The sequence below is a fragment of the Saccoglossus kowalevskii genome, chromosome 3 (genome assembly GCF_978046115.1).
Source record: "Saccoglossus kowalevskii chromosome 3, keSacKowa6.1, whole genome shotgun sequence".
Classification (NCBI taxonomy): domain Eukaryota; kingdom Metazoa; phylum Hemichordata; class Enteropneusta; family Harrimaniidae; genus Saccoglossus; species Saccoglossus kowalevskii.
This window is the reverse complement of record NC_140643.1, coordinates 20,708,906-20,734,370: the sequence shown is the minus strand read 5'-3', so window position 1 is coordinate 20,734,370 and position 25,465 is coordinate 20,708,906. Positions and strand designations below refer to the sequence as shown.

At 36.0% G+C, this 25,465-nt stretch overlaps 1 protein-coding gene across 1 annotated transcript; it reads left to right on the top strand.

The window, feature by feature from the left end:
- The first annotated feature begins 15,984 nt into the window (after window positions 1–15,984).
- Window positions 15,985–24,690, top strand: LOC100313759 (transient receptor potential channel 171). Its single transcript, XM_085496863.1, has 9 exons — window positions 15,985–16,247; window positions 16,403–16,553; window positions 16,800–16,966; window positions 17,170–17,355; window positions 18,173–18,918; window positions 19,307–19,535; window positions 19,990–20,163; window positions 20,294–20,353; window positions 21,730–24,690. Exons 1-9 carry the CDS (start codon window positions 16,098–16,100, stop codon window positions 21,826–21,828), a joined length of 1,962 nt encoding a protein of 653 aa, XP_085352989.1. The 5' UTR covers window positions 15,985–16,097; the 3' UTR covers window positions 21,829–24,690.
- Window positions 24,691–25,465: the final 775 nt, after the last annotated feature.

Below are 25,465 nucleotides of genomic sequence, written 5' to 3'. Positions count from 1 at the left end.
TACCTTTGCAGTTGGTAGGACCGTGAGTGTTAGGGGATGCTTTAAGGGCAGTGCGAAAGAAACTACGAAAGAAATATCCTAATTTTGATATAGCATACACGAATTTGAATTATTATTACCATAATGCGAGAGTGACATTTCGGCGTACAGACAATAATGTGTACATAAAGGTTGGAATTCCCATTACTATAAAAAACGACATATTCGAAGTGTATAAAGTGATAGTCATGCCTATGCCCCTCCCTTATGATTTAGGTGATAAACCTCAGCATTTCGACAATAATACAGCAAAGAACGGGCGCACGAAGGTAACGTCAGTTGCAGAGTATTTTGGGGTTAATGAAGATGAAACTTACTACGTTGAAATGAGTGCAGACCAAATTTCGTCTTGTACTGGTCTGACAGTAAAAGATTGTCCCTCTGTGATTACCATGATAAATATGCGTAAGTCGTCGTGTACGAAGGCCTTGTTCTATGATAATAAAGAGGAAATTCGTAACACATGTAAAATAGATTTAATACTCAACCCAGTATACGACCCTAAGATTCTCGAAATCGGACAGGGGAATATTTTGGTAAATAGCAATGATACTAAATGGTTAATAGCATGCGGGGATAAAAGCCCTGAGCCTATTGAAGGTTGTACAATGTGTATAATTAAATTGCCCTGTGGATGCGCTATAAATTCCGACAATCTCTATATATCGCCATTGTTAACCAGTTGCACAGAAGACGAGGCCCCCACGTTTCTGCATCCGGTAAATTTGCCATTTTTAATACCCTTTTATGACCCAGATGATTTGACAGAAATTACGGGGGAATCGATGTATGAAAACCCGTGGCGAGTACAACTCCCTAACATCACCATTAACAGAGGGAATTTCGAGGAAATTGTACGTTCTGATGCACGTTTGGTGGTAGATTTAAACAGAACGGCAGATTTATTAAGAAAAAATAAACCAATTTATTATTCAAAAGTAGACAAATTATTTAGCGACATTACGGATGAAACCCCTGCCTTACCGTTTTTGGAAGTCAAAACTATTACTATAATTGAAACCATTCTGGCTATTATAAGCACAGGGTCACTGATTTTGTCAGTATATACAGTTTGTAAGGTGAGAACTTTGAGCATATTGATTGCAACCCTTCCCAGGGCCCGGGCTAAAACGTTATATTTGCCAGTAGACGAGTTAATTACGGACCACCCCTTGCGAGATTTGAAGAGTTCCATGATCCAACTTCGAAATGAAACGTTAATTCTGATTTTAATGTGTTCAGGATTCTTATTAATATTGGCGGTTATTCGATTGTGCAAGTGTTATCGTAATCGCTCTATAATGTATCGTGCACCTAAATTGCCCCGTACTAAGTTAATTTTAGAGATATCCAATGACAAGCTGTATGTCTTGGTAAATGTTATGACCCTGTACGTGTCTCCGAGCCATTTGGCCTTTGCAAAGCGACCCGTGATCGAGAATTTAACAGTTGAACGTGGTATAATTTCGTCCGTGTTGAATATCGAATGGGGTGATTTAAAATACAAATTTCATGGTGTAGAACGTGTAATTCCTTTGCCCAAAGCCGTTAAGATACCAGAGTGGAAAGATAGTAAGTGCATGGCTGTGGAAGGGGTAGGGAATCATTATAGATTATTGGTAGGTCTATCTGAAGTATATACCGAGATTCCCAGGGATATTATTAGTATGCAGTAGATAGGGAACCCAATACTGAATAATTGGGATAGCAAGTGAAGTGCTGGCACCTCTCCTTGATAGAGTAGGATATTCGAAAATATAACCAATGTATTTAACCTCATAATCTTTTTATTTAAATATATATAACTATTGTATTTTAGAATCATAACAGTAGTGTTTAAATTTATAGCTTTTTATTTGAAATTATAATTACCATATGTAATCATTGTATTTACTCATTTGAAACTATGTATTTTGTTATATTAGAGTGTATTTTACTTGCTTAACAATTGTTGATGTATTTGACGTGTGAAATATAAATGTGATGACATCCTTGGTATTGGAACGGTATGTTCGGAGAACATGCAGAATGTAAAACAGGGGGTTGTATCATGATTTATATTTCAGTCAGTTTGACAGTGGTTGTCATGACATATACTGATAAAGGTTAATGACAAGACCAGATGGCGAGCTGGTCGAAATCAACCAAAAACATCTTATGACTCTGCAGTTTTTAAGATACAAGACAGTAGCTGTAATTCTAAACCAATGTTGTTTGCGAGTTTAAAAAAGGTAGTATCTTGGTGGAATGTTAGTGCGAGATTATTATCCCATCAATATTAGTTAGTGTTGACAATGTATAGAAATGTTTTCTCTAGACAGCTTGACGAGTAATTAATTGATTATGATGTGTAAAACTTTCATGTGATTGGTTGTTTGTTGGAAGGCAAGGCCTTGGAGTCTCTTATACTGATTGTAATTGGTTAAGGGGTGAAAAGAAATAAAGATGGATTTAATGCTGTCTCGGGTGAAAAACCAGGGACTTGGCAGAGAATCGTTTTGGGAACATGAACGAAGCTTGTGTGTGTCTTTTGTCAGCCTAGCGTGGAAACGACCGAATCCCGGTTACCTAAGTGAAAGGTTTTTAACCATCAAAAATACCTATCACATTACGATAAAATAGGCATAACATCTAGAAAAAAATCAGTCAATTTAAACGAATCTTTAAACCCTATCACACATAGAAAACAACAACAATAACGCAATCCCGCCACCATGAATGGTTAATAACAGTGTGATGCATATAAATGATTTTGTTTCGTTATATAGATGCAATTAGCACACGCAGTATTTAACCACCACTTCACACATATAATATAACAACAATGACATAATACCGCCACTTTGAATGATTCATAACATGTTTAAGACTAGTTTTGTCATTGAAGTGCAGCCAGGAAGCAACAGTACATACACTCATTGCCTGGCGGTATATAAATTTGAATTTCAGTTCTAGTCAAGTCGTCAATTGCATATTGTTGACTCTTAATTGAATATTCTAAAACCATCCGCGTGCTATAGAGTCGTAACACAATTAACAAGACCATTTCCATTAGTGCACAATGTATCACTATCTCGTCTACCAACGCAATTTACACCATTAGGAGAATCCGTTGTCGGTCTGATCTTCATCAGTTCTTTCTCATCCACGATGCTCTTCAGGATCAGGTAACGAGTCAACAAAACATTGATCAGCTGAAAGGCAAATTTGAACAAACTATTCAGACCCAAACGCATATTCCACGAGTAAGCTTGAAACAAGTAGTAGGATCGTCCACCTCTCCATAAATTGGAATAAGTGTTATTTTTCCAGCTATTTGATTTCTCACATATACATTTAGAAAATAGAACAGACTAGAGTTATTGTATTATAACTATGTTTGTAATAATACTATTACCAGCAGTGTAGTGTGATGTAATATAGTGCCACAAAATAAAATACGTAAGCTGTTAGAAGAGAGTGTATTTCAACTCGCCTCGTCGTAGGACAAATTCATCTGAAATTTCACAACGCTATACATTTTGCTGAAGGCATTATTCACCTGTTGAAAATGTCAAACATTTAAAAAATGCGGCGGTCATCCATGACAATACGATGGAGTGGACGCTGCAGAAAATAATTGAATGGTTAAACGAAATCCTAAAGCATGACTCATAACAAGGCATTTTTTTATTATAATTGAACATACAGAAATAAATACAGCTTGTAGGAATCAACAAAATAGGTAATTAAAATATAGGCATAACGACCACTGAAAACACATTCCATTGACATTCAGATTCATTAGCAGACTCCGTATTCAAACCCACCTCCGAATCTTCTTGTACTCACTTTCTTGAATTGAAACATTGATATTTATTGGGACAAAGGTGCATACAACAAGCAAAGGATGGTATGACGTTAAAGGGAGCGGGTAGAACAAGAACATCGATATAATCCATCCACATTCTTGTTCTCTTAAACTTCCACTCGCAATCAATATTTTCCTGGAAATCGATCACACGAGTATTTAGGATTGTGTAGTTGCGAATGATGTACTCTCTGGAATAACTCTCAAGTCACAATGATGCAACGTACTTCTATGAAAGATGTGTGTTTTCGGTCAACATGTACATATCATGTTTGGTCTAAAATGTACTACATCCTAACAATACGGGATGCATTTATCAATATCAATGCCAGTAATTATCTTGTGAGTTTGTTTATAAAACAACGGCTTTTGAAGTTTTACATCACTCCCGGTTGAACACCCCTTTCCACTTTCTCAGCTGTCTTAGTGAATAAAAGAAAACTCAATCTCAAGAAGTATAAAGGAATTTTGCGTCGATTGTTCAGAGCTGATCTGTTAACCCAACCACAGTTACATAGTAATTAAATCATCATAAATCAATTACACTTACTCTATCTGAGTCTGGCATATGTATCGGACATCATAGCAATACATAAATTCAGGAGAACGAGAATGACGCATGTACCAAAGAATATGTATAATATATATCCCACACCTTGGTATAAACGTGACACATCGTAAGCTTGTGATGTCACGTTGTAGACAATGCCACTCACTTAAAGGTCCCCGGACACGTCCCCGCCAAATATAGTGGAAGTTAGGGATATCACTGAAACACTGACACTGTGAACAAATAATGATTTTATAAATGTAAAATATAGTGCTTAGACCTATGACAACAGTAAAGACCATTCTACGCGTACTTTGACGTGCACTCATTATTTTCAAGGAATACACAAATTTTACCTGGGTTTACTGTAGAGCATCATAAGATTTGTCGAATTACTAACTCAAAACAGATCTTAAATTAAACATTTTTGTTTGAATGCACACAAATAAAATATCGAAATTAGTGAATCGATTTGCTCTAGACAGTTGCCAAAGAACGTTCCGAATAAACAGAACATATTTAGTGTTGGTTCTTTGCCGGAAACGAACGAAATGTCGGGACATGTGTTACGTTGTTGATAATCACATACATTATTTATTCAGACAAGACAGTAGACAAGTGATTTTATCTATGATTCGGAGTTACGCTCAGGATGCAACGGGTCAAAGAATAACACAGGGGACAACAACTTGAATAGCACGGTAAAGATATTATCAAAATCATCCACATTGTTCACTTTTTGTTGAATGTCTGAATTGAAACTGGTTCTACGAGATACCACACTTCACATGTTTACATACATCTCTTCTATCATCATTATGAATATTTGAACATTATTTGCATAATCTCGTCACGTGAGACACGCTACTTTTATTGACTTTTCGGTACATTGGATTTGGTGTACTTACATGCTGAATACGTTCCCGGTAACTTCCTCGAACAGGTAGTAAAATCCAACTGTGAACGATAAAACCGCGAATGCGAAGATGACAAGGAACTTAAGAACGTCATTACCCATGGCAGTAAATAACAACATGAGGGGCCCCACGTAAGAAGAGAAGTAGAAGTAATCCATAAAGCGTAGACAAGCACAAGAGAGGGTCAGGGCTGTCCACGTTATCGAGAAGGTTTGCACCCGAACATCTAACGTAATGGTGTCGAAATTATTCAATACACACATTGACACTTCGAACAGAAATGATAGTAGGATCAACCAGTCAAGGTAGTGCCAGTAATCACTGATATAGTTTGTAATGCCCAAACGTATGATTTGCGTGATTTTTGACCATATCATGGCGATGACGTAGATTAGAACGAAGAAAACGAAAACAAAACTAGAGAAGGTCAAATTTTTGCTTGGGTCGTTGTCCACTATTACGTTGAGGACGATAATTAGTATGAGAAACAATAGATGCGACATCATTTTGGACATGAACTTGCCCTTCGGTGTGTCTACAATTTTGGCTACCGGAGAGCACGGGAATATGGTGTAAATAAGCAACAGAACGGGAAGTAAGGCTATATAGACCATGACCGTGTAAGCGTAATGTAGGAGTGTCCACCTCAACCCGTTGCGAAAAGACCATTCGGGCTGACCATGAAACCATATTTTACGGAGGATATTTTGACACTTGTAGTTTGAAATGAACTGCAAACAAAGAACAAAAAATATGCAGAAACAATCGACACAATATTAACAAAACTACATGAGTTGTAAAGTGTGCAATATTTGACAATGTTTATCAGAAACCACGCTATTTCTCAGACGCATCATGTACATTATGCTAGATATAGGTGGCATCACACGAGGCGTATAATGTTAGACAAACATATCGTCTTAGCGGATAAAAACTGATTGATATTGAAAAGAAAATCATTAATCTTTCGCTTCATTCTTTCTTGCATTCACTCCTTAAAAATTGCTTATTATTGAGAATTATTGTCACCTGTTTATTTTGGCTTGCAAATAATCTCATCAGCACATTGCCTGTAATAGTGTAATCGTCGATGGCGTGCTCCATACCCTTTCCCAGGAGCAAAGTATGGACTTCCTCTGTGGAGTCGCAGCATGTTAACATATCCAGAGTGTACTCTTGAACTTGTCGCCATAGTTGTTCATACCTATCCTGAACAAACCAGCACAAATGTGACGTCAGAAATATATAATATTTAATGTGCAATGGTGAATACGTTCCCTTTTTTTATTCATGTGTAAATATGACTGAATATGACTGTTGCCATCAGAGCTTGCATTGCAGGTGTACGATGGTTACTGTATTAGCTCTTTGGACGTACCGGTGGTAGTTAAAGCACAGGAAGTAATTATATTTATATTAAAAACATTACAAAACATGTTATTTATCTCCCCGGCCCTCTGTTCTCCCTGCTCAATGACCTTCGACCATCAAATTACAGAATGGAGTGTTCCGTTTAATAATAATAATAATAATAATAATAATAATAATAATAATAATAATAATAATAATAATAATAATAATAATAATAATAATAATAATAATAATAATAATAATAATGTGCAGTGTTCTCAGTTGCCATGAGGATTATAATACTAGTATTTTTTCTGAGGTAATTTAACTTATGTAAACATACTGTTCATTAACCTGAGATTAAAACACACAATGAATGTTTGTAAAGTCATTAATTTCAAAACTTAAAAAGAGTGACAGTTGATATGTTCACACGGCAGAATTCTATCGGAGCCGAATTACAGATCTTCCGACAGATTAACGAGGGGGAAATTGCCAATGCGTTCACACGGTCGGGATCCGAACGAGAACCGACATCTACCGGAGTCCAATTCAGTTTGATTAGAGTCAAACGAAACAGCGCCCTCAAATACCTAGTATGAAAACAATTTTGGTGTCGTGCTAGTGTTGCTATTTCTTTACATTGTACCACGTATGTCAGAGCGACAGAGAAGGGCAATGAAGAATGTACTCTCCTCGAGAAACAGATACGCTCAAAGAAGACGAGCAAGGATGCAGCGAGCTATTATTGCCCAACGCCACCGTCGACCAGCTCTTATTTTTTTGCAATCAAGGGTGCTAACATTCGTTCATCTACGGTTTCCGCACTATGTGGCTACATAGTTACACACGCGTAGTAATTATTGGTGGGACGAGATAGTTATACGTACATGGAATAACAGAGATTTTATAAACATATTCAGGTTAGTTTGATTCGATTATTCTACCGTGGAGATGTTTTTTCTTTTTCTTTTTTTTTCAGAAGTTAAGCTTATAGAACTTGATAAATCATATACATAGTTGCGCCCACGACGTGACCGACCGTGATGGTCTACTTCTTGTTCTCATTGTTTCATGCATTGACAATTCCAGACTAGCTGGCACTAGCTGTTTCCGCTGTCCGTGTTCAATTTGATTTGCAGTGACTTTCGTTTGAAAACTTCAGATTTTAAGATTGCTTGAACGTGATGAACAGAAAACAAATAATTTCTGTAACCAGATTTAAAATAGCAATTTAACCATTTAAGAGGGAGACTCATTCAACAATATTTTCAAAATATTCCAAAATACCAAATCCATCGAAAGAACATTGAACATATTCCCTAAACGAATCATTTCCAACCTACAAAAAATTATTTATTTATTCCAAGGTTGTTAAAAACATAATTCATTTTTTTTTAAGATAAGTGATTGTGTGCTGTGCAATTCCTTCTCAGCCAAGTCACTTTTGAGTACACATTGATGTTTACATGTTTTGTATATTATTTTATCTTAGTCAAGGTTGTAATGCGGAAACTGAAGTTTAAAGAGCTATATATTAAAATAAGCGACGTCCGGTTTGACGGCGGACGTCCAACTATGCTGGCCGAGAGCTTCTACCCATTGCTTTACTTTTACTGTGCACGCGGAAAAGTGTACTGGTGTTGTTTAATTGTTTATGAAGGGCATTGGTAAACGGATCATTCTATTCGTAATTAGGTGGAGAAGGTCGTCGGCGTGTGGGTTGTGCTTAAAATTAACTGACATGTATGTATGTTATTTGCTGACATGTTAATCAGATTATGTTTACGTATATATGCTACGTTCACCTGAAGGGATCTCGGCACGTGCCAATTTTTTAATCCTTTGTCTTTGCAGAGGGATTACAGCAGTTGCGTTCACGTTAGTCGGGTCCCACTTGAGACCGACTGCACTCGTGCTAAAATCACGCCCTCATTCTTTGATCTATTATTTGACCCAAACATGGAAAATGATACGCATATGATGATAATCATAATTGTTTTCTTGAAATTATATCCATTTTCTGTTTTATTTAACACGGGTTATCGTGCACATGAACGGCAAGGAAGATTCGAAAACAATTATTTTGTTCACGTCAATGTAGAATTGCAAAAAAAACAAAAAAACAAAAAAACAAAAAAAACAAAAAAACAACAGCAGCACATAAATATGCGTTCTACATTCATTTCATTCATTACTAGGGCATCCGACAATATGTATTTGCATTTCCCTCCATCATCACGTAATACTAGTATGAATCAGTATATGTTCTCTTAAATTCACCACCGAGGGTGTGATTTCGGCTCCTGCCGAGCGTTCTGACAGCAAATCTCGGCACGTGCCAAATTTCGGTTCCGAGCATCTATCGGGACGGCGATCGATTTTTTTTTCGACACGTGCCGAGACTCGGTCCCGAGTCTCGGCACGTGTCGAGATCTCTAACGTGAACACCACTGTAGTTTATGCCCGATTACATTAGTGCATCACTATAACATATACATTCACATATTGTCATTTTGCGTTGTATGATTAGTTACTGACCTTTGAAGTTTCGACTATTTCCTTGGCAACTGATGTCATATACAACTCATAAAGTAATTCGTTTGCCGTCGTAATAGGGTCGTCGTTATCTAGGCTTAGGTATGCCGGGGAACAAATGGCACTGTACAAGTCGTACCTCATGTCATCTTCTAATATATTCTCAGGTTCTGTGAGGAGCAAGGTATAGCAGTAACAAGAAATTCAGGGTAAACAATATTATGTTGTGACTCCAGTATCGGTACACGAGTTGGATGTTGTTATATCAACATACAATTGAACAAGTATTTATGAACAATAGATTCGACTAACTCTGACAAGAGGGCGGTCTTGGCAATTTCTTAGCACCATGATTCAGCAATAACTTAATCATGAGAAAGTCGTTCTTTTCAGCAGCTAGCTGAAGTGCTGTTTTCGGTAGATTCCTGCGTCTGCCTGCATAGTTGATGTTTACGTCACCATTCTATGTAGAGAGAAGGCAATAATGTTACTTACTCGGTAGTCTCAACATTTAAATATTGTATTGTTGTATGTTGTATCATTATATGTTGTATTTTTAAATTGAATTTTCCCGAAAAATGAAAATTGGGCTAATAGTTCGCAATATAAAAATACATCTGCATTGGTTTTTGATGACGCAGTATGCGCGTACATGTTTTGGAACTACGCATGTTCGGGTCTCTTCTTATTATCGTACAATTTCGATGTCATGGTGTCAACGCTTTCCTGCCCTGTGTTATTATATGAGTGGCAGGCGAATGTACCGGTGACTGACTAACTATGCCGACCCTACTTTAGGTCATTGTTATTATCCAAGAAACGTTTCGAGCGCTTATTACTTCAATGTGACAATGCTGACTTTATAAACTCCATCGACGTGCTACCCAACATTCACAATTAGACCACGCGTGTCTTTCCAAATAAAGTCCTTATAGTTTGTTTGAAGAATTACTTTATGGGCTTTTAAAACTGTTGACATTTATTAATGATACAAAGTTTGTCTATAACAATAGTTGCGCACAGTGAATTATTAAGTTACGTGAAGAAATGATCAATAGAAACTATACCTGTTTAATAGTATTACCTTTAACAAGACCTTTGTTTTTATAATGTCTCCTGATTCCACCGCTGCCAATAGCTCGTGTTCCTTGTCACCATGTGATGGGGCGTACTGACTGTTGGCAACATAGTCCCACTCTCGGGTAGACAGTGGGACAATATTACTAGGATCTGTCATAGCGTGGTTCTGGAGATGAAATCGTGTGAACACTGAAAATATATGAACATGAGAAACACAGTGAATTGATTCCTTGCTGGAATCAGAACAGTTATAACAAACATGTAACAATGTGTTTATAAGTATTATTGTCCCTCATTGACGTGGATTTATTTTATTCTTTTTATACATTTTCAGTTATAAATTGTAATTATGTTACTGGAATCACAGCGGATATATACAACTTATTTGGTACAAAATCATATGTTTGAATGTGGACGGTTATTAACTGTCTGTGTCAATGCACTCTGTCATCATTTGGTGTCCAACCACCTCAACCCTCATAACGCTTTATTTTCTGAGGCAACACAACATTTACACATTACCTCCCTAACACATTTTGAGCTGTCTTCTAATTCATTATTACAGAGATTACAGAGTTAGGTATAAAATGAGATGTAAGAGACATGGTTTCTTTGTTTTAGCTTTTCTATTTGAAGATAAATAAGTGCCTACTCTGCCTACAACTCGTTACCAAATTGATAGAGAATCACGTACTTGTGTCGTCACCGAACATTCTACGTTGCTAAGACGCGCAGCTCTGTACCATGTATCTCTACGTCTCTAAGCAAGCTGCTGTGAAATGTCAGTCGAAGGGCCGGTGACAACATGAGTAATCTTGTTATACTGTTCAGGAGAAATACCCCACGTTTCTGAATGTTTTTGGCCTTTTCACCTTGAAGTTGCCAGGCGGTAAATATGCACTGATGTCCTTAAAATACCTTGTTTGTTTACATTAAATTTGAACTGAAAGCTTAACACGCATATATTTTTATAAATATAATGTAGTAAGCCGTTACAAGTATATTAACCCGTTAAAGCCGTGACCTAGAAACTACGTAATACGTCAATGGCCCACAATTGTTGGTGGATAACATACGCCTAAGTATTCAACAGATTGTCATATTATAGGTGGCTCTAGAATCATTAGAATCCCAGGCCTAGGTGGCTACATAGTTGAGGTGAAGCTGTATTAGACATTTTCATGATAATGTTTAGCCAGTACAGTGTGGTGCTTTTAACGGCACACTTCGATTTGGATCTTGAAAAAACAACAAGTCAGATTGCCCTACTGAGTGTGTTAGATGCAATTGCACATCATAGCTTGTCCAGGTAGTGACTGTATCCATGTATTCGGTGTATTGCGCTTTAGTGCTCTCTGGGCATTTTTTTTTTTGCAATTCGAGTACGGAACGTACTTCCAGCATTGTGCAAATTTGATACGGGCGGTGTGGATAACTTTATTAGGCGCGGGTTCAGTAGAGCCGGCCTCTAGATCCACCGTTGCTGAGTGTAGCGTAGAGACCGTACGCATACGATTAGATTTGAACAGTGTTATATTAGTAGTGTTGTATTGATATTGTATTTATTAAATTTATTTATTTGTATATTTAATACGCACTAAGACTTGTGTAGTTTTTCCGCATACCCAACCACGAGCGTCTCTTCTCTGACACTGACAACGATTCGCTATCTAATCTGGTATTCAGGGTGGCTGATTTCCAGCCCTGACACAGCACCCTGTGTAAGCAATTGTAATTGCATTTAGGAAGTTACCGGGCATAGAGGTAGAATTAAAAGAGATACCTCCATGGTCTAAACAATGTTGCAACGGCGCTATTCGAAATGTACCATGCTAGGCTCATCCGTTATTCTTTGTATATTTCCTACCCGCATATTCTGCTTTTTGCTGTTCATTAGTATAAAGTTCATTTAGATATAAGCGTGCAATCCCATTACGTAATCATTTTACCACATCGGCAATTCTTAGAAGAAGAGTAAATATGGCGGCTACCAAATAATGCGCACAATGACACTGACCTTTAAATTTTCATTTTATTTCAGCAATGACATTAATAATTCTAGGCCATATAACAATGACATAATAATAACATACAAATATATAAACATTTCGGAACTTAAAGCTTATCTCTAGATTTGTTTTCGAGTTTACGGCCTTACAATTTGACACATTGACGGAAACACATTGTGGAAAGCAAGTGACTAAATATCGGGGAACTTTCGCATTTAGCGGGCTTGCAGTTTTTAATAGTATCCAATATTATCATTTAACTATACATGTCGGGAAATGTTTCCCAAATTAAAAGGGGCTTGACAATCTCCGATATTATTGTCTAATATCAAAAAGTGTGTATTCCAAAACTTCGACTAACGTCGCTCTACACATTAGTGGAGCAATGCTAATCCAGACCGTAGAATAAAACTCAATACTTTAATACCTACCTGGTAGGTCTGTCATGAATTTGTTTTTGCGTATTTGTTGACCGACTTAATTAGCTGATTATTAGCTGAATTGCTGTGTTATGTCTGTCATCGTTTAGGCCTATTCGAAGTTTTGGACGGAACTTGGCTCAGTGATTTGGAACTAATTACCAGATAACCGTCGCTATTCTGACAGTTGGTATCCGTAGTTATTAATGTAGTGAACGATTAATCAAAAGATATGACGTATTCAGTACTTAGTGTGATTGGCTTTATGATTGAAGGTTACGCCCTGGAGTATTTTTACTGCATTGTAATTGGTTAGAGTTTTGAAAATGAAGAAAGAGAGTTTGAGTTGGTCTTGGGGAGCACAGCACGATAGACGAGTCGAGAGTCCGGTCCTGGAGAGACTTGGGGCGACCCTTGACGCAGTCTTGGGCTAGTCTTGGTTCAGCCTTGCGATAGTCTTGGGGACTTTTCCCCAGGGCGCTGTGTCTGATAGAGTGCTCGATTGACCGACTAAGACGAGAGCTGAAACGTATTTCGTTGTGTGTGTCTTATTTGACTGTAAAGCTTAACTGGCTTTCCCGATCCCGTACCTCAAGGGGACGCGATAGAGAGACGAGACGAGATTTCACCCTGACAAGTGTGGAGAACCCCAGAGAGAAGTATTTCCCCCTGATAGGTCCATGATTTAATTATAAACACTGAATAATACGGGACTAAATACATCGGCATCAACGATCATACCTAATTAACATATTGATACTGGCATGTGCGAAACAAACAATATTAGCATTATTTTCAATTAAAGTGTATACAATATGGCATCACTGATTAAATGGTACTCACCACAACCGTCTTTAAACGCACCAATTTTTTAACCAATACACTTTATGTCAAGGATAAGGAATAATTAGGCTGCAGATCTTCGAGGTTTTACTCGCGCAAAATATTCCAAACCAAAGCTGAAGAGTACTTTTCGCTCACTTTATTTATACATTTATAGATTTGTCCTTGCTTACCTGCATTCTATCTATTTTTTACCAACGAATCAAGTTCCTTTCCGTTCAAAAGGTCAATTTCACCGCCCTCTGATCGTTAAATAGATAACTTAGATATTTTCGAATATATTATTGATCATGACCACTTTTAAATTTCTCACTTATTGAACTGGTTATTTTGTATCAAAATTGTCCTGGAATATTATATAATATATAATTAATACACATTCTTCACTAATGATACCATCTAATTGATATCTCAATATTTGCATATGATGCATAATCGTAACAAGCGAATATTCTTTGCAATTAAATTGTATACAACACCTGGGGCAAGGATACGGTGTCCCTGAATAAAAATAAGTTTACGGTACTCCCCACAACAGTCTTTCAACACACAGTGTCAGAACTATTAAGCTTATGCCGTCAAATGACTAAGGTTGACCAGGCCGCAGATCTTCGAGGTTATACTCGCGCAAAACAATGTTGAATAGTGCTACCCGCACATTCATATTTACAAATTTAGGCACTTGTCCTTTGGTTAGTTCCATTCTATTTATTTTTACAAACTAACCATATGCATGTTAATTCTGTCTAAAAAGTTAATTTCACGGTCATTTTTTTATTTAATTAAAATTTTATGTATTTCGAGTGCTTTGTACTTTGTTTGCCTGTAAATAAATTATATTTGAATTTTGCTTTTTCACTTCGACAATATTTTGTTTTTCTGAACACCGATTTTTAACAAATTTCTTGACGACAAATTTACGTTTTGAGTTTATATAGTAATGTGTACCTTGCCTGCACACAGGTTGTCCTTGCTAGTACCATGGGGTGAAATTATTACCAAAAAATCATAATTTTATCAATGTTTGATCACGTATATAATAGATTATCAAAAATGTATAAATTGTTATATCGTAATTATTTTGTATTTTTTAAATTATCTTGTTTTTTGAACGTAATTTATGACTCTTTGTTACTATTATTTTTTACCCACAATACTCTACAAATATTCGGTTAGTATTGTGTTTAGTTTACTTCCTTTATCGAATTGTTACGTCAATATATGACAATTTCATACACATATTCACATGTCTGTTTCCAGTAATCAATTATTTGCTCACTTTTTAATCATTATTTCTCCGTATTATATTTACATATTATTTGACGATTTTACTTTGTTTCAACATGTTAAACGTCATAATTTTTTTTCTTTTTTGTATATCACGTGTAATTTGTGCATGGTCACAACATTATTTGATGTGTACTGTTATTAGTTGACCACGCTTACATTGTATTATATTTGAACAACTCATCTTGGTTAAACATATTGTATAAATGTGTAGTTAAATTCAAAAACGGACGGATTGATTTCCACTATTTAAAGATGCAACATGTTCATGTCAAGGGTTTTTCTAGTCTGTTTGTTAAAAAGGCAGTAAGCGAGAATGGAATATATTTGAAGGAGTCGTTCGTATAGTAGTATATGCGTTTCAGGAGGGGGCGTCCTTCGTTTTATTATGCACAATCCTTCAAACTCGATCAAGAGAAAATTAGCCATCTCAACAAACGTGTCGCGCGGAGATCGAAAATTCCCATTTATTGTGCAATTATTGATCGATGTTTATACAAATGTTTTCATGTTCTAGTTCGTGTTTATAGTTACTTATACATGTTTCTCTGATTGCGATCCGGCCTTTAGTCGCTGAGTTATAAGCATTACAAGTTTAGAAACAAACACAATCTTACCAGATTGACCATTTTAAAAGTCGGACCCATTGCGAACGTAGGAGAAGTAATCTCAACGATCACACGCAAAACACGCGTCCGACCGAAAGCACGTTTCACTTGTTAGTCTTGTTAGTTTTGTCTTGTACACAACGTTCATCCAGTTTCTTAATAAACGGAGTAGTCCTTCATTTTGACTGACTTCGCATACTGAGATTGTCTTGCTGTGTGTTAATAAGGGAAAGGACCTGTGCTGGACTTTATCCGTCCACAACAAAACGAAACGTATCATTTTTACCCCAGAGCCTGCGCAGCTTTGCTAATGAGAGTCAGTGTCAGGGGAGGCGGTACACAACGAACTTTCCCATAGCACTCCCCAGTCGATCTTTTATTTTCTTTCGTTTTTTTATACCATGCGATTTGATTTATAAACTGTGGCACACCCTCAGTTGAAACCAGTGAATAAGAAAGTATGTGACCTTCAAGACTATTTTGTTATGCAAATGCACTGCGATTACAGTGGGTCGACAGACGATACGGATATATTGTAACTATCATAGTCCGTTTTGACGCTAAACCAATCGCTGCCGTCATCGACGTTGCAACCATTGACGGAGGTATGTCCGACTCTACGGTTTTCCAACTCAGTGTCGACGAGAAGAAGTATATAATTGAATCACAAACAAATCCCCTGTTACGCGAGCAGGAAGGGAAATTTCTCGGTTCAGTGGAGAGTGGGGATTTGGAACAAGTAAAAAACATTTTACAGGTATGAAGAAATGATAACATTCCTCAGTACGACTTTTTATCATGATGTTATCCTGTATTTCCGATAATACTGTCAGTATCTGAATTTCGATGAACCGAAAACTGCTTAATCGCTACTATTATTATTATTATTAAGTGTACGTTGTGTCTCATTAGCACGAAAATGTGAACGTGAACTGTGTTGGTAGACGGAGTAACCAGTCGATATCTGCTCTGCAACTTGCTGCGGAGAAAGACGACTTTCACATGGTGAAGCTGCTGTTGGAGTGTGGGGCGGAGAGACTACAAAAACCACTGTCCCCAAATGGTTCGTTGACCACAAATAGTATAGTTAGAGGGCTTTTAAATATTCCACTGTATTCTGAAACATAGTGGCACGATACGCATGCGCGACTATTTCATTTACTTAAGTTGGCTATGTGAATGGGTACACATTGTTTGCTTTTATCTGAATTTTAGATCGGGTACATGGAACAAGCAAATGAAAACTTTTACATTCTTAGTCGAATAAGTAAGCAAATACTTCTAGATAACCCATTATCTCTCATTGCAGCTAACGAAGACGTGATCGATGACGAGATTAGACTAGCAATGTACCGCGCCCTCTCGAGCCCGTCTTATATTGGTTTGACCTATGATGACCCAGTGATGGCAATATTCACATTGTCTGAAGACATAAAGAATTTAACACAACATAGAGAAATTCAGGATACTTCAAAGGTGTGTGAAATATGTACCATTTGATTGCGCTTTATTCATTTGTGAACTTTATTTGCTATAATAAAATTATACATTGAAATTTATCTATTCTAATGGTACTGAGTGCATTCATGTAAAATGCTTTCCCCACATTTCACGTCACAATTTACTCTAATTACATCCGCTAGTTACACAACTAAGAGAATATCTGATTATATTTACAGCTTGCATACCTTGATGTATTACAACGAACCCAGAAATTTGCTGTCGAGCTTCTTGACCATTGCAACAACTCGGGCGAAGTACTGACGTTACTTAATGGTCGACAATGCAAGGGTGGCAAATATGTCCACAATGAGCTACCTCCTTTGAAAATACTGAGGAGTGCTATGACAACTGTTCAAAAAGAGGTAAAACTATGCCCAACTAACAGTATGTTTAGCCTACTGCAATGTAATTCAGAATTATGGGAAACCAGGATTGTCATTGCATATTACAGTGTATGACATGGTGGGAGTGTGTACAATTCCTCAGCTGTCGCTGGGTTGGTGTGTTTGTTAGCTGTTGTATATATCCGATAGCGTCGCTTATGTGTGGGCGTCGAATACGAAGTCAACGTTCAGAACCATCAATGTGATGAAACCCATTGATGGTGCTGAACGTGACGTTGCATGTAACTTAAATTGCAAATGACCTAACTGTGATGACGCATATGTTGTGGAATACAGAAAAAGAAGAAGAAGCATGCGCACTGCGTATACAATATGCTATTAATCTTTAATGAGGGTATGGCGTAGACAATCATTTATTATGACCCCTACTCTGTCTATTAATTGTGGTAAATTGAAAATTGTACACGCTTTTTAAAATGGTCACCAAATTTAACAACTTTTTCCGGCCTGCACATCTGAATGAGCGTAGAGAAGCATTACTAAGTTTTGATTGTATACAGCACCACCAGTGGCTGTTCCCGGCTCCATGCCCCCAGTGGCGAACGTGTCGACCTTGAAAGGCCAGACCAACCTATTGTTCGAATCACATATTATAGATAGCGTTGTGTTACTCGCCTCTGTAATCATTCATTCATAGATGGTAGTGACATGTGAGCGTATGTTTTTGTGTAAAACTTCGTTATAATACTCACTACATCAATTGAGATTGCACGCTATTAAAAATGTGCCTTCTACGTTTCTCTTTTGAATGGTAACTATATTAATTTTTTTTCAGTTTGTTGCTCATCATAAATGCCAGAAAGTTGTAAAGAGAGAATGGCTACGCGATGAACCACACTGGCACACCAGAAACGGCATTGGTTGGAACCTTCTGTATGCTCTATACTGTTTCTTAGTGCACCTTTGTCTGTATCCAATGTTTGCTCTATTGTATGTCATTGCACCTTGTGCGCCCTTCAGTAAAATAATTGACAATCCCAAGTCGAAATTCGTTTCTTATATGGCTTTTTACTTGTTGTTCCTGTTGTTGGTCTTGATCGAAATTATCGTGATCAATAGGAACCCGTGGAAACTGCAAGATCTGCTTCCAGTAAGTTATATTGTGCTGCTGTGGTTTCTTATGATCTACGCTTCCACAATGCTATGCCAAGAAGCTGTACAGCTTTACCACTTCGGGGCCGAACGATATTTCACTAACATCTGGAACTATGTGGACATCCTCATCTTCTTATCCTTTTCAGTAGACATTGCCCTGAATATTTTAGACCAAACACTGAACATCGACCTTACTGCTCGTTTTGTTTGGGACTCTTGGACATCGGTGGCTCTGGTTGTCGCATGCCTACGATTCCTTCACTATCTATATCTCAGTACATTTATTGGGCCAATATTATTTCAGTTCGTTGCAATGAGCGGTGATGTTATAAGGTTCTTGATCATCTTTGCATTTGTAGTCGGCTCATTCTCACTTGGCTTTTACAACCTCTACCACGGCAGCACGTACATCAACGTTTTTAGTAGGTAAGTATTAATTAAAATGATATTTTTGGGTTATCGAAAAGTGAAGAACGCTTTGTAATGTATAGAATATCAAGTAACATGTCATGTACTCCTACACATTTCATCTGATCTGTTTTTCCCCATGCTGTATGTTGCTACAATACATTTACCAACTATGAAATATATAATTATAAACATGTGCCATTCCTGTCAATCATTATATTTTCAGTCGTAGGTCTTATAGTATAATTATAGTGTCAGCCAGTCATAATCTTGTATGGCATTTCAATATTGGTGTAATCATAACAGATGCGTTGTGGTGTCGGTAAAATGAATAACGCTAAGATATCGCTAAGACCGTCGGTGAGATGAATTGAATTCTTTTAATTGCATGCATTTGCATTTTCAGAATTGATAGAGCAATCACTGCGCTACTTACCACCATCTTTGGATCGGACTCCGCTGACGAGTTGGAGATAACAATAGCATTCAACGATTCTTCTGGTAATACCCAGGATGCAACTGCTGTATACAGAACAGCAGGGCACACACTATATGCATCTTTTGGTATTATTTCCATCATTGTACTGGTGAACATTTGTATAGCTATGATGTCAGACACATACTCAAGGTTAAAGGTGAGGCTTAAATGCATTAGTATCACATTAGTACTAGCGACCTCGCCCTGGATGAGCACTTGTTGCTATCTCTTTTTTTTTACTTCAAAATGACTCTATTCCTTTAAATATTTGCCCATTTCCAACCTGCAATTAGGGCACACCAGCCCATGTATTTATGTATATTCAAATCCTTCGTTGTAACAATAACACCAACGTTTGACGGCTACTAAAACTTAATTCGCGTTGTTAATTTGTAAGTAATAGTTGTAATAATAAAACGAATTACTGATCTTAAGACGTACAGCAAAGAAATTTCGTCCTTACACTTTGTTTTGAGCAGTGATTCAATATTTTAAAGCATTTCAGTTCTCATTGAACACCCGTCTACTTTCCGCATCACATGAATTGCAGCTACGAAGATGGTGTCTCATTATATTCAGAAGTACTTGAATACTCCGTTTCATTTCTACAGGGTAACATTGACATGGAATGGAAATTTCAGCGCACGCGTATATGGTTAGATCATTTCGATCTCCCGGCCTTATGTCCACCATTCAATATATTTGCTCCAATAGTACTATGTATCGAACGTATTCATCGAAAATTCTGTCGAAAAAATGTGTCGGGAAATTCACAAGAAATAGAGGTTTGTATCGCCTCTTTAATTATATTATAATACAAATTTAGGCCGATCGAGACGAGTCATTCTCACAATTTTTTTTTATGTTGTTATATTATATTGAACATTATACAAGTGATCTAGTTTTGTTTTTCAGTTCACCAACAATGCAGAACTGGGTTTGCCAGCGGATGAATTTGATCTGTCTTATGAAACGGTAAGAGCATCCTTAAATAGTATTATATACAAGCAAAAAAAGAGCTGAAATGCAAAACAAGTTAAAATCAAATATATATAAACGTAAGCTTATGTTTTTCACGACATATTTCTGGAAGGCAAACTTCACGTCAACTGGCGTGTCTAAGTTGTTTTTCCGTCGCTACTGCCTCTCAGCGAGGCGATGATTTATTTATTGTAACCAGAGTTGAACGTTACTTTACTATGGGGTGCCGTTTGTGCATTTATTGATACAAGCAAATTATATATACTAATTACACCGTTTTTCATTATATGTACATAGTGCAATTGTTGTACAAAATATTTGTATATAAAGTAGTGAATTATTGAAATAGTTTCTATGTAATCAGAGACTGCATTACGCATGTATAAACAATTCCGCTTATATATGAATAAATTACATTGCCAACATTATGTATAAATATATGGTAAATATTTAAATATTATTTGTAAATCATGCAAACAGCATACTCAATGTGTATATAAATAATTGTCACTACACTTATGCTATATGCAATTAATTGTCACGCTCACATTTATTATATGTGTATAATAATATACATATAATTATCACAGAAAACAATATTATATGCATGCCATTTTCACGCAGACTTGTATTATAAGTATATTATACATATTCGTCAAACATTTTATTTACAAACTATTTTGCTCACTGTCCAGGACACCAGTAGCTATTTTTGTTTTGTATCTTTTAAGAATTAATTACTGTATTTCACGTTATTTGAGCTTAAAATTTGCATGACGCGGCACAGTCGGGTTTATCTCTAACACGCTGTGTCGCCACAGGACGCGCTATCTCACGTCATATAATTGAACAAATGAAATTACTGAAACATAATGTTGAGAATACAATTCATTTATATAAAATATATTGGAAGCAAAATTGTAAAAATATTAGTTATGCACTTTTATTATATACATTTATGGTTACTCAATATGTAATACTAATAATTTGTAATAACATTTATTATATGTATAATTGGTAATTGTACATTTATTTATAATATATTTGAAGCACAATTGTATAAACATATCTAATGAGATACCTTTTACTATATACAAATAAGTTCAATAATTCACTTCATTATACACAAACAAAGTGTACCACAATTGTATTATTTACATATAATGAAGAATCGTGTAAGTATTGTATATGATTATTTATATAAATAAATGCACAAACGACACCTCATAATTTTCTGCCTAAATATGCTGTGTATGTGGTCAAGTGGTGATTAAGATATATAATCCCTCAAAGAAATAAAGAATGTTCAGAACCATAAAAACCATTATTGTTATTCATATACTAGCCATTTTCTATTGTTTTAATTGCAGTTGGTGAGGGTGTTGGTAAGTCGATACATGATTGCACGATCCGTAATTAAGCTGGAAGATCTCGTAACTACGACGGAGAATGAGTCGGTGATTCACTGACTCAAAACACATCAGCTATAGACAACAATGGGTCCCCGTCAAGTGAAATACCAATTTGAAACTGAATTTTCGCTATGTTGTTTGAACAATCTCAATTTGTGTTGTTTACAAACAAGTTTTGCTAGTTACAATACTTATTTAGAAAGATGATATTTGAATTGACATGAAATATGATAGCGTAAATGGGCATTTTTGTTTTTTTGACACAAGGGTTAGGATGTCTAACATCAAATCAAATAATATTTTCTATACTCCTTACAGTGTTAAGATTATTACAATTTAGTACACTAGATTACATCTAATATATCTAGGCATAATTATAGGCAAAATGCTAGCTTAATGCTTGATTATTAAATGATTATGAGCATACAGTGAAATTATAGTTCTCTCTCAGAATTTGTCGACACTCAATGTTTCAGCCATTAGCCACTGCAATAATCTTCTAAAACTATGGACTACTTTCTTGCATTATGACATGTATATCTGACCAATGAAATACAGCGAGAGACAGCTTTTGTCAATATGATGTCATATTCCATTTCTAACAATGATACACCTAGTTTCAACTTCAATGATTCTAGCTCATTATATTTGCTCAGACGTTGAAGCCGTTTAGAGAATGGAATAGATAAGGCAAGTTCAGGTTAGTTTATAAGATTTTACACAATGAAGCGCCATCTTATCTACCCGACTTCATTACTATTCCAGTTCCAGTTAGACAAACTCGTTCTTCGTCCACTATAAGGTTATTTGAACCCCGTTATAAACAAAAGCACTACGGAAAGAGGGCGTATAATAATAATTCCAATAGCTATACGTGACTTAATAGGTTCGGTTAAGTACCTGCTCAAGTCAGGGCTAAGAACCGGAACTCCATGCTACTTCCATAACCAGCACCCTCGTTTTATTTACCTTTCAGCAAAAGCTTATGACTTTATACAATCATTTAGCTTATTCTGACATAAACTCCGCCCTCTAAAGTTGGTAATGATTCAGCATGTTTGACGTGCCATTACATCAATCATATACTATTTTCTTGTACACTTTAATTCAATATTATCGAAATGATAAAAATAATGGCGTCTCTAGGGTTGATTTGTATTTCTCAATGGCGAGCCCGTCTTTATGACTACATAAGATTAAATATATTTTGCAGCAATAGCTAAGATATTGAACATATTTTTGTTCAAATTTAACCACATTAATCTTACAAATCAAATTGTTTTGTATTCGGCATTATTACCTGACATTAATATCCCATGAAAGGCGATGTGAAAACTACGATAAATGTGTCATACAGTACCGTAATATCTAAGGTTTGTTTGACAAAGCTGGATATCAATAGATAGCACTCCCTGGAGACCCGGACGCATCCCCGGCTATAGTATTAAGTGATTTAATCGATATATAACGTATATGCCATGTTTTCAGTGTCCATATATTGGCAATGGCCGATACAAAATGACAACTTTGACACAGGAGATATTTTATTGAAAATAATAATCGAATCGTAGATAATAGATCATAAACAAATTGTAGCTTGTCGAATTATGAGATGAGCTACTGTCACATCATCTGTCCAAAAACTGTTTGGATGACGCATGTGAAGGGATGAATAATAACGGCATACACGGAGAGCATAATTCCAATACCACAAACTGTAAATACACATATATGATAAAAAACAATGTATTTGTGGATATTGCAGTATACAATACCAATACTATAATGCCACCCATTTTAAAACTAATTCATTATTCAATTATTATTCACATTTATTTTCACAATAAAAAAAATAAAAAAAAACACACACAAATGTTCAATGACAAAATGATATAACAATAAAAAGATAAGTAAGTACACATTTAAAGTAATATTGCATTTAATCAGTTGTAATTAAAACATCCAGACACTCGAGTTTGAACCATATGTGGTGATAACAAATACATAGTTCAAGTCACATAAATACATATTTTTCCGTATTTAACGAGCTATAATTAGTGTAGCACAAAAGGAATCATACGTTCCATGTTTTATGAAAATAGAATAATAAATCATCTTTGCAGGGTGCATGGCAAATATGGTACCAGTAACCCGCTTATTTGAAAGCACACAAATAATACAGCTGAAATATGTATTACAATGTTACAAAAATAATAAACTCGTCATTGTTTACAACAATGGCTCATTGTTAACTGAAATGTTGGCGCCCAACGATGATAAATTATTTTCAATGATTGAAAGCGATGATGTCGCTAAAACTAAAATATTCCTCAAGGTAAGCATTCATCCTACTAGATATACAAGGCCACAATTAGCCCTAAACACTCATTACGTATCATCACAAAAAACGTTATTATTTTGTGTGTGCAGTTTTTACTAATCATTCACATTCACTATCATTTACTCTTATAGTAAATAGACGTGGTAGCTTTTATAAGCTCACAATAATATGTATAGATTGCCATCGCAACATAACCGACAGCATTTGTATTAATAAGCAATAGTTACAATGAGGTCACGTTCAAACCTCGCCATCTCATGACTTCGGAACATTTTCAAAATTTTAGTCATACGTTTTATAGAAAATTAACCGACCAACAATTTGAATATATAGAAAATGCGATTTAGCGACTGCACCCCTAAGCTGTTATTCTTTTATGTGAACTCGTTACGCTTAGGTCATATCCCACCCACTCCGACACACACGTCAACAGTATGATTCCAGGGTTTTCAACAAAAAAAATATCTTGGGATAACGAGCAAATGACAAGAGAAGTATAATCTTTACTGTTTTACTTTTAATTAATGTATTAGAATGGATTAGAAATATTATTAAAAATAAACCTTATAAGAAATACATGTCTGAGAAACTTCTGCGTATTTATCAAATGACATTCCGTATTCATCAAAAAAGATATTTCACAAGAGGCGAATCCGTGGAGCATATTACTTTTAGTCATTTTGTGATGGAAAATCGAACTATGTGTGCGTTTTTGCGAAAAGTGGATGTATTAGTAGTATATTGTGTATAATATTGATATAATTGTTATTCAAGACTTCTGGATTCATTTTTGTATTTAATTGTGTTTTTTTTTCTGAGTAGTCGCAATCTCAATAGAATGGGAAATTCGAGTCCCATGTGAAATGTTGGATCTCATGTTTAGACTCATGTTTTGTCTGAACGGTAAATAAGAAAAAAATGGTTAGTAACAAGGAATACTACGCATATGTGGGAAAAGTCGTAACATGATATCATGAATGTCGCAATAAAAACTGTCGCAGCATCCCCGATGAGGTGCAACCAAAACTCTGCTTAAACTCTGAACTGATCTTTTGTGCCAATGTCACAAATAGTAATAATTGAATGACGTCAATGGAAGTATTTGTGCAGTGATGAACTCTCTCTGATAACATGCTACATCAAATTACAAGTTCATACATCGTCAATTGGAAACTTGGAATTATATTCTATATTGTGTTGGCTTCCATGAAAAATTCCGTAGCTTAAAAGACCGATGATGCCATCAATTTCTGGTAATATATTTTGAAATCCTTATCAACAGGGCAATGAAAATGCTCAGACGTATCCGCAAGTTCAAACTTACAACTAATTGTAACTTTTAACTAATACAAT